This window comes from Macaca mulatta, chromosome 5, assembly GCF_049350105.2.
Source record: "Macaca mulatta isolate MMU2019108-1 chromosome 5, T2T-MMU8v2.0, whole genome shotgun sequence".
Taxonomy (NCBI): domain Eukaryota; kingdom Metazoa; phylum Chordata; class Mammalia; order Primates; family Cercopithecidae; genus Macaca; species Macaca mulatta.
In genome coordinates, this window is record NC_133410.1 from 163781690 (window position 1) to 163792859 (window position 11170).

The 11170-nt window shown below is 40.5% G+C and overlaps 1 protein-coding gene and 1 long non-coding RNA gene across 4 annotated transcripts; one reads left to right on the forward strand and one right to left on the reverse strand.

Annotated features, from left to right (window-relative positions):
• Nucleotides 1-374: 374 nt before the first annotated feature.
• Nucleotides 375-2297, reverse strand: LOC144340860 (uncharacterized). Its single transcript, XR_013417356.1, has 4 exons — nt 2099-2297; nt 1417-1578; nt 1162-1315; nt 375-954 (listed from the first exon to the last, which is right to left on the reverse strand). It is a non-coding gene; the product is annotated as an uncharacterized LOC144340860 (long non-coding RNA).
• On the forward strand, nt 950-10215 carry NPY2R (neuropeptide Y receptor Y2). 3 transcript variants are annotated; one of them, XM_028847921.2, is made up of 2 exons: nt 950-2207; nt 6940-10215. In XM_028847921.2, the coding sequence occupies exon 2, from the start codon at nt 6988-6990 to the stop codon at nt 8131-8133; it is 1146 nt and encodes a 381-aa protein (XP_028703754.1). In that variant the 5' UTR covers nt 950-2207; nt 6940-6987; the 3' UTR covers nt 8134-10215.
• Nucleotides 10216-11170: the final 955 nt, after the last annotated feature.

Here is an 11170-nt window from a genome sequence, read left to right on the forward strand (position 1 = left end):
TACTCTTTCAATAATATACCTTATTGGTATATAGTTCATTCTTCACCAGTGTAGATATATTAAGAAGAATGGACCCCGTCACATAGAACACATATTTGGGCAAAGAGTACTTTCTTAAGGAAAAAAAAAAAAAATCTACAAAAAGACTTTCAGTGGAACTGTGTAGAACACGTTGTATATTTCCAGTTCTGTTTACCTTTGTTTCTAGGTATTTGAAAAGCCTGGACTGCTTTGTTTTATAAACAATTCCTATACTCCTATGGGCATAATTCTATATTAACTGAAGATTAATCAGATTACACTGTAAAAATGCCTTACAGTTGCAATACTATTAGGGTGTGGAAAAACCCTGAAGGAATTGAAAATCCAATCCATTTGAGAGAAGCCTTTAATTAACATCTTGGAGAACATGTATTGCCTTTTTTTTTTTTTAACAGATAAATATATATTTTTTCCTTTTAAAGTAGCAGAATCTGATTTTTAGTCTAATCATTTAGGGGTATATTTCAGAGAAATTCCAAGCACACCAGCATAACCATCCTTATTTCAGAAATGCCAATGCATAGAGGAAAAGTAATGTGTGCAAAGCCTCCAAACAGGATGGTTAAGTAAAGACTTAGGTTATCAGTATCAGGCTTTGGTTTTTTAAATGTAGGTAGCTCTACTGCCTCCTCTAAAAACGAACAAAGGAAAGAGAGACTGGCTGCAAACTTTTAGAAGGAATGGCTTCGAATAGTGTTCCTGGGAGGAATCCCGAGGAAACAGACGCTGCTGCTCTGCTGATCGTCTCCACCATCCTGTTTTGCTCCTACCCACTAATTCAGCCTGGGAGACTCTGGGCATCAGCGGAAGGCTTCACCACAAGGAGACAGGAGCGAGTATTCCAGAGGCATGCGCTCCTGGTGGCAAGAGTGGCTTGGGTCAGGATCAAAGAGTGAAGGATCCAGAAGTCAGCTATCAGGAGAGAGAGAGATTGTGTTTTATTCGTGTCCCATAGCTTTCATATCCTATGTCTATCCTAGCTTTTGCCCTGAGCCAGAGCTCATAACACAGGTTCCTGGCTATCGAGTCTGAATCCGCACTACCCAACTTATAATCTGTCTGCAGACACCTGTTAGGGAAATTGCTGATCATGGGCAGCAGGATCTGAACTTGCTTTACCTTCTTGTTTGGAGCACGGGGACCGCCCAGCTCCAGAGGAGCACCAGCGCGCTGCGCCCCAGCCCTGGGCGAGGGAGCGGAGGATTTGTTCTCGGTGCAGTCCTGCTGGCGCTTTTCCGGGGTTCTGCGCAGATCCAGCTCCCCATCTCTGCTCCTTACACACAAAAGAAAACAACTCTCGATTGGAAGTTGTGGAATTTTCTCAGCCCCTACGAGGCGCGGGGATTCTCCAGCCCCGGCCCTCCTCCCGCCAACCTGAGTTCTCCTGCGCTCGTCTGCCCTGCTCGGGACCTCAGCCACTCAGCCGCAGCTGGGTCGGTCCACCCCGCCTTTGCCCTCGCCTTTCCCCGGGGCGGATTTGGTGAACTCGGCCTTAAGTCCAGGAGGTCTGTCTTCGCCGGGCCATCTCTCGCGGAACTGGGGGGGAGAGAGCAAAGGGAGAAATTCGTGGAAGGAAAGGGAGGTAGGGGTGGTGCAAAAGCCCAGAGTATCAAACTTGGGGGTGGCACAGTAGGTGACAGCAGCAGCTGCAGGTGGTGGCTGGGGACCCGCGAGGGGGCGCCCCTCTGGGTAGGGTCTGGCTGCGCGGGCTTGCAAGCCCGGAAGGCGGCGGAGAGACCCTGGACACTGTTCCTGCTCGCTCGCCACCAAAACTTCTCCTCCATTCTCCTCCCCTGCAGGACTATCGCCCGCAGCCTCTGCACCTGTTTTGTTGTCTTTAAGGGTGGGGTTTGCCCCGCTCCCCAAGCTCCCATCTCTGATCCTCCCACCCTCACCCCCCACCCCGCGAGTGAGTGCGGTGCCCAGGCACGCTTGGCCTGAGAGGTCGGCAGCAGACCCTGCAGCGCCAACCGCCCAGCCGCTCTCACTGCTCCGGCTGCCCGCCCGCGCGGCGCGGGCTGACCTGGACCCTAGGAGCGGACGGAACCGGACTTGCCTTTGGGGACCTTCCAGGGCCCTCTCCAGGTCGGCTGGCTTATCATCGGACAGACGGACTGCACACGTCTTGTTTCCCGCGTCTCCGCAGAAACGCGAGGTCCGGGTCAGTAAGTGTAATTCCTAACTCTGATTCAGCTCCTGGGAACAAGAATATTCCTAGAGGAGAGCTCGGTTCCTATGAAGAGGGACATGAGGAGGTCCTCATGAGTGTATGGACTTTTTCCTCCTCCCTTAGGCGGGAGGTGGAGGTTTGGAGGATGTAATACCATCCCCATTTTCTACTTTCGCTAGATTTTCCCTTTTCTGTTGAAGATTATTTACTATTTCCTCGACCCTTCTTTGAGATAAGTCATTATCTTTCCAGAACAGTAAGTTGTTATTGTTCCTGCCTCTTTAAAAATCAAACACTTGTCTAAAGCAGAAGGTCCTATTGGATTCTCCAAAGCTGTTCAAGAGGAGACACATTCATTTAAGCGTTTGCTCATTTTCCATCAGAAAGGCTCACCCACTGGCAGGAGCTTTTGGTGATGGGGAAAGAGGCAAAACTAAAAGCTTTAAGACATTTTGCAATAGGTACACATCATTTAAAATTCAGTGACATGAAATGGAGATGCTGCTTCCAAAGAAAGGCTTCCCACACCCTTTGGTGAATATTTTCAACTTTCTACTGATTACTCAAACAATCATGTCATGTATGTAGCATTCTTGAAACTTCCCTTCTTCCCCCTCCCCCGCCCCCATTCCTAGAACTAATTAGTGTAGGCAAATGCAGTGCTTTTGATTTCTGAGATTGATTTTTGAGATATTTTTTCCCTGGGAAAAATGTTCTGGAAGATATTGTGCTTGATAAGATGTGCAGCTTTACTAAGGCCAACTGTGGCAATATTGTTGCAAAAAGCCCCCAGAGATTTAAATATCTCCTCAAAGCATGAACTGGTCTCTGACTCAAATAATTTGAAGTTCTTTGAATCTTGGGTGGTGGGGTTTCAGGGGAAGCCCTGAAACTCTTTTCCTATTCTGCAAAGAAATGTTTCTATAACAAAGTTTCTAAGGATTCCCTTATTCAGGATAATTGTACTGGTAAAATTCTCTTTAAATGTCTTAAATAATGTAAATATCTCATTTTGCCTTATTTCAAAGAAAGGTTATTCCCTTGTCTTCTTGCTGTTTCCTTTGTGTGCTTTTGGTGGCAACTTCCTGTGTGTACCATTTTCCTTTTCCACTTTTCCAGAAGTGCTGTCATGAAATGATGCATTTTCTGCTCTGGGTAATGCTTGACCTGGCTAAAGGCCAGTAACCTGCTTAAGCACAGCTAACACTGTGTATATTCCAATAGCTTGTAGATCAATAACCATTCCTTCAGAGGAGTTGTAAATAAAAGCGTTTCAAAATTTATAAAACAAGACTGAGAAGAAAAAGCAAAGCAAGTCAATAAATCAAGTATACTCCTCCTCCTAGTATCCTTCAATCTCATGCTTCCCCTCAATTTAGTCAGGTATAACCTCCAAACTCCAGCCTCTTGGAGTCTCTTTAATTCTGTAAATGGCTTGTCAGGACTGAGTAACCATACTCTGAAACCAGTCTCTTTCTTAGTCTAGGGTAAATGGTGTGGCCTATCAAATATACAGTTCAAGATTTGAATGGTTTGTTTCAAGTTACTCTAATTAGTAAGGAATGGAAGGCACATGTGAAAAGAGGCTGGAGCTCCTTGGAACATTCTATGTGAAATTTATGAAGAGGGAGCTGGAATATATCAATACAGCAAACACTTGAGTACATGGAAACTCCCATGTCTCTCCACATAGTAAGGCTCCTGTGGAAGGGGGAGTGGTGATAGACAGAGAGACAGGGAATGAGGGGGAAAGAAAAAAAAAAGCGAGAGAAATGGAGAAGGGGAGAGAGAGTTGGGGGAGCAGAAATCCTTGAAATAGAAAGTTTTCTTTATGGGGTATACTGACAATTTAAAATGTTATAATCAGAAATTAATTTAACAGGGTCTCAGGACAATTTTTTTTTTTTGTATAAGCAGTTATTTGGTTAAGAATAAGAAAATAAGCGTATGGATGTTATGTCACAGGAAAGAACCCTACATAGGCAGTTGTCTTCAGTAAAGGAAAGGTTCAAAATTATACTTCCCATTTTGCTGACATTGATTATTCAGTAAAATTGTGCTTTCCTTTAACTTTATGTTTGTTCTGTCAAATTGCTGAGTGTCTTTAATGTACTAGATAGTGTGTTAGAGATTAAGCAATGGAGGAAGAAGGTCCAGGTTCTGTCTTCAAAGAGATTGCTGTGGTGAGTAAACGAAGGAAAACAGTCACAATGTGGCATGTGGTACATGCAGCATTAGAAGTGAGCACAGGGGCTTGGGGTAACTGAAAGGCTTCCCAGTTTAAAATGGTGAGGGCAGAGAGGGATGAAAAAGGCTCAGGTGTTACTGGAATTGGAAGTAAGGCAGTATGACAGAAGTGGACAGTATATATTGGGCTGTCAGGAGAGATGAGGCCAGAGGGATATGCAGGGATGAGTTCAAGAAAAGCCTCGAATGTCAGACTAAGGAGTTGGGATTTTCTTCTATAGGCCAGTGTTGTCAACCTGTGGGTGCAGATCCTTTGGTGGGAGAGCAAATTAATGAAAGCATATATATATGTTATTATCAGATCATGCAAAACAGAATCTATTTAAGAATGTAAAAAAGGAGGAATTTAATGCAGACAGTTGATTAAACAAATGATATAAGCCAAACAAGGGATGTTGAGACTACCTAGAGATTACCGAGAGCAGGGAGTCATTACTGCTTCCAGCTGGATGGATATGAGGAAGAGGTAGTGTGACCAAGGCCCCCGGACCAGGGACATCCTCTGGAATCAGAATCACAATAGGTTTGTCCTTTGAAAACCAGAGCTACAGAACTGCTGCAGAGGCACTGCCCAGAGCAGAGAGGGAGGAAGAAGAATATAGTGGCTTCTGCCTTCCTCCTGCCTGCCAGTGCCTCCCACTGACCAAACCCAGCCAGAACACCAAGGACTTGGAGCCTGAAAATGTAGTCTGCAGGAGTCAGCCCTCCTGTGGTACAGAGCAGAACAGAGCAGAGGAAGGGTAAGGGAAGGAGCTGGGGGGCCCACAGGTCCAGCCAGGCATTATCTATGGGCTTAATAAATATATGACTCTCCTACCAATGGCATTAGAGGCTATTAATTACAAACACATTCATTGAAAGGTTCATAAAAACAAATTCATAAAAGAAGCTCTGAATGAAGAGCGGCAGCCTTCTGTGATTATGAATACATTTGAAAGGTACTACCACTAGGGTGTTGGGCTCTGAATGCTTTAACAGAGTGAAAAAATGAAACTTATATTAGAAAACAATACATTATACTGTTTCAAACAATCTGGAGACATTGAGGAAAACAATATGATCACATTTGAATTTCAGAGAAAAAAAAAAACATTTTAATGAGTAGGTACTGTCCAGTAAAATGTGAGAGCCTTGGAATAGAGGTACTATCCTCTTGTCTTCACCTGGCAAAAACCCTACTTCAAGACAGGTTTTTAAATGCATGATGAATGCAGGTTTGAAGAAGTATAGGCACCAGGATAGTAAAGCCACCCTGGCATTGAGTGGACACTCGATTATTTCTGTTAGGTGAATGAATTAATTAATAAATAAAAGCAAAAGAGGATGGGAGGTAAGTTAGAAGATGATTAGAGTAATTATACTAAGAGATTAAGAAGAATAAAACCAATGTTGTAGAAATGATGAGAAAATAACAGGTGGAAGAGATATGTAACATACTAGTCTGTGGGTTCTCTTAAATGTGGGGGCTAACGGAGATTTCGAGAAAGCATGAAATGCTATATGTTAGTTTATTTAAGATCATTCAAAAAAGCAACTATTCCAACCCAAGCGTCCTTAGACCACTGAGTGGATTTAAAAACAAACAAACAAACAAAAAAACCTGTGGTATGTAATACACCATGGAATACTACTCAGCCATAAAAAAGAATGATACTATGTCTTTTGCAGCAAGTTGGATGGAGCTGGAGACCGTTATTCTAAGTGAAGTAACTAAGATGGAAAATCAAATACCATAGGTTCTCATTCATAAGTAGGAGCTAATCTGTGGGTACACAAAAGCTTACAGAGTAGAATAATGGACTTTGGAGACTAAAATCTGATTTTACTGCTATACAATTCATCCATGCAACCAAAAAACATTTGTACCCCAAAAGCTATTGAAATTAAATTTTTAAAAGGTAGCTCTTCTACACATTTTAATACTATTTTTAATACTAAATCCTGCACCAGGAACTGAATCTGCTTGATTCATCTCAGATAATTCATAGTCCCAAGGTTCAGGTACCAGACGAATAGTTTTAATATGTTCCCCTTTCTTACACAATTTGTTGCTGTATATTTATAAGTTTGAAACAGTCAAGATATTGAGAGAAACTTTACTTTTTTATCTACCTGAAAATTAATTCAATGAATTTATAGTGGTTATAAAATTCATAAAGTTTATAATGTTCATCCCACTTAAAATGAAATTAATCCATTTGGTAGCATTCACTTTGGAATTGTGTCTATACTATAGGTATTATACTTTATCATCATAGTATATATTTCAGAGACCTGATTTAATTGATCTAATTTGACAATAGACTTATTAAAAGGTCTGTTTCATTCAAATGTTTTGCTACGCACAATTTTAGAGAGTAGAGGATATTTTGATTCCCAATCAAAATTAAACCAGTCCATTTGTGAAATTTATTTGCTTCACCTTTGTGTTTTCCTCGTTCCATTCGTGTTGTTGTTGTTGTTGTTGTTTTTCTTTTTAGGTTGTAGACTCTTGTGCTGGTTGCAGGCCAAGTGGAACTGTACTGAAAATGGGTCCAATAGGTACAGAGGCTGATGAGAACCAGACAGTGGAAGAAATGAAGGTGGAACAATATGGGCCACAAACCACTCCTAGAGGTGAACTGGTCCCTGATCCTGAGCCAGAGCTTATAGATAGTACCAAGCTGATTGAGGTACAAGTTGTCCTCATATTGGCCTATTGCTCCATCATCTTGCTTGGGGTAATTGGCAACTCCTTGGTGATCCACGTGGTGATCAAATTCAAGAGCATGCGCACAGTAACCAACTTTTTCATCGCCAATCTGGCTGTGGCAGATCTTTTGGTGAATACTCTGTGTCTACCATTCACTCTTACCTACACCTTAATGGGGGAGTGGAAAATGGGTCCTGTCCTGTGCCACCTGGTGCCCTATGCACAGGGCCTGGCAGTACAAGTATCCACAATCACCTTGACAGTAATTGCCCTGGACCGGCACAGGTGCATCGTCTACCACCTGGAGAGCAAGATCTCCAAGCGTATCAGCTTCCTGATTATTGGCTTGGCCTGGGGCATCAGTGCCCTGCTAGCAAGTCCCCTGGCCATCTTCCGGGAGTATTCACTGATTGAGATCATTCCGGATTTTGAGATTGTGGCCTGTACTGAAAAATGGCCTGGCGAGGAAAAGAGCATCTATGGCACTGTCTACAGTCTTTCTTCCTTGTTGATCCTGTACGTTTTGCCTCTGGGCATAATATCATTTTCCTACACTCGCATTTGGAGTAAATTGAAGAGCCATGTCAGTCCTGGAGCTGCAAATGACCACTACCATCAGCGAAGGCAAAAAACCACCAAAATGCTGGTGTGCGTGGTGGTGGTGTTTGCGGTCAGCTGGCTGCCTCTCCATGCCTTCCAGCTTGCCGTTGACATTGACAGCCATGTCCTGGACCTGAAGGAGTACAAACTCATCTTCACAGTGTTCCACATCATCGCCATGTGCTCCACTTTTGCCAATCCCCTTCTCTATGGCTGGATGAACAGCAACTATAGAAAGGCTTTCCTCTCTGCCTTCCGCTGTGAGCAGCGGTTGGATGCCATTCACTCTGAGGTGTCCGTGACATTCAAGGCTAAAAAGAACCTGGAGGTCAGAAAAAATAGTGGCCCCAATGACTCTTTCACAGAAGCTACCAATGTCTAAGGAAGCTAGGGTGTGAAAATGTATGAATGAATTCTGACCAGAGCTATAAATCTGGTTGATGGCGGCTCACAAGTGATAATTGATTTCCCATTTTAAGGAAGAAGAGGATCTAAATGGAAGCATCTGCTGTTTAGTTCCGGAAAACTGGCTGGGAAGAGCCTGTGTGAAAATACTTGAATTCAAAGATAAGGCAGCAAAATGGTTTACTTAACAGTTGGTAGGGTAGTAGGTTGAATTAGGAGTAAAAGCAGAGAGAGGTACTTTTGACTATTTTCCTGGAGTGAAGTAAACTTGAACAAGGAATTGGTATTATCAGCATTGCAAAGAGACGGTGGGTAAATAAGTTGATTTTCAGATTTCATTAGGACCTGGATTGGGGAGCTGTGTAGTTCACGGTTCCCTGCTTGGCTGATGAAAACGTCGCTGAACAAAAATTTCTCCAGGGAGCCACAGGCTCTCCTTCATCACGTTTTGATTTTTTTTGTTAATTCTCTAGACAAAATCCATCAAGGAATGCTGCAGGAAAAGATTGCCAGCTATATGAATGGCTTCAAGGAACTAAACTGAAACTTGCTATATAATTAATATTTTGGCAGACGATAGGGGAACTCCTCAACACTCAGTGAGCCAATTGTTCTTAAAACCGGTTGCACGTTTGGTGAAAGTTTCTTCAACTCTGAATCAAAAGCTGAAATTCTCAGAATTGCAGGAAATGCAAACCATCATTTAATTTGTAATTTCAAGTTACATCTGCTTTATGGAGATATTTAGATAACAAGCATACAACTTGATAGTTTTATTGTTATACCTTTTTGAACATGTATGATTTATGTTATTATTCCTATTGGAGCTAAGTTTGTCTACACTAAAATTTAAATCAGAATAAAGAATAATTTTTGTGGCATGCTGTAACATTTCCCAGTATTTATAAGCAATTTTCGCACAGGTACATAGCTCTCATGTATTTAAAGAACATTGCAGTGTTATTTTCTTTGAAATTCATCCTCCTTGGACCCATTCATACTAAATAAAACAATGTAATTACATTAAAATGGACACGTCTGGTAAGAGGTAAACATTGGATTCCCTTCATCTTGCAAATGTTGTATTTCAATCAATTTCACATAAGTTATTTATCTTCTTTTCAAAATAATTAGCTATATTTTTATATAACATGAATATACACATAATAAAATTGTTCCTGTAAATTGTAGAACATAGATGCTACAGTATTTTTATTTAATTATTTTATGAATAAAATTGTTATTTCAATAGTACCCAACCAAAGATGCTTAAAAGCCTTCTATGTTCATAAAAAATAACAACTGAGATGTTAAAGTAGTCATACGTCTTTAGATGGTTTTAAGTTTCATTACAGTCATATTTTTGTAAATATGACAGAATTTGTGAATATATTTTTTAAAGCAAAATCCTCAACTTGCATATTATATATAGTTACGACATTAATTTTATGAACTGGAGAGCTTCACTTTATGGATATATTTAAAATTCATACTATAGCTCGTATTAAATTCCTTCCATGATAGATATAAAAGACTGGTTTTTAAGTGCACTGCACTTCTGGAATACTGGAAAAGAATGAAAACAATATGTAGATTAGGTAGAATTCTTTAAGAAGTGAACAAAAGGTAATGTATATCTGTAATATATAATCAAATGATTAATTTTTCTGTTAGACTCAGCAAATTGTTCAAAAATAACTTTTTGTCTTTTAAGTAGCAGTTACTTTGCCTAAGATGCTAATAGGAAACTATGGTCAAAGATGTACCCTCCCCCTTGGTGAATTATTACACTGTAAGAAATGTATATGCTACTGTGTTACATGTTGTATTAGTAAATTATTAGAATCTAATTAATGATTTAATTAACACATATCTTATCCAATTCATTATGTGAATTCATTAATAAAATACTTTTTATGTAATGGCTTTATGTTGAAATTAAAAAGTTGGGAAAATTAGAGAAATTGTGTGGAATTTTATATCAGAGTGCTTGTCTAAGACAAGACTATAAGACTAATGCAACTAAAAAAGAAAAATAAAGGCGGCTGTTCCACAGTTAGTCAAGCTCTCTTTCCATTCTGTACCTGAACCTGAGTCAATGGATCCACTCCCATGACTACAATTACAATACATAATATGAGGATATGTGGGTCTTCATTTTTCAGACAAGACGTTTCTTCTTAACTTCAAATCTGTATCTTTACCGGCGAACAGACCATGTTCACATGGGTGTCTCATCAGCAAATCAAATCCAACATGTCTCAATCAGAACCTGCCATTTCAATGCACACCTCATCCCTACTCACCTCCACGTTGTCCTCCTGTATTCCCTGTCTCGTTCATGACACTACTATGTACCTATTTCCCAAAAGCCTTACATTTTGGAATCACCCTTTACAAGTCTCTTTATCACATGTATCTAATTAATTCCCACACCTTGTTTTAATTCCTACATATTTCTTTAATCAACTTACTTTTTTCCATTCCCTTGGTCCAGGTTATTGTCTCCCCAGACTGCTATTATGTTTCATCTGGATTAACATAGGTGCTTCCTAATTGGTCTCTATATCTTGTTTTCTTCCCATCCAATCCGACTTTAACCCATTAGCCATAGTGATTTTTCAAAAACTCGGATTGTATCAAATCACTCTTCTGATGAAAACACTTTAACATCTCCTCATAATTCTTATGATAAACTCAGAATCTTTTTACGACATGGAAGGTTGTTTAGAACCTGACTGTGCCTGTGTTTTTTATCTTATATACTTTTTATCCACTAATATTTGCTGCTAGATTTTAAGCATCATGAGGGCCAGGACAGGGACTGTCTTAACCATTGCGGTTATCACAGGTACTTGCAATTGTTGACACCAAGTTAGTAGTCAATAAATATCCTTCAAGGAAATTGAGTTTATGAAGTGAAGTATATTTATTAAAGCCAAGACTTGAAAATAGATCTGCAAGGTTGTAAACCATAAATGTTTCCCATTTTAGTATATGTCTTCTAGGAAAAG

What these genes read in the sequence shown, in the direction of transcription:
- NPY2R (XM_028847921.2), top strand. Translation starts at nt 6,988, where the DNA reads ATGGGTCCAATAGGTACAGAGGCTGATGAGAACCAGACAGTGGAAGAA.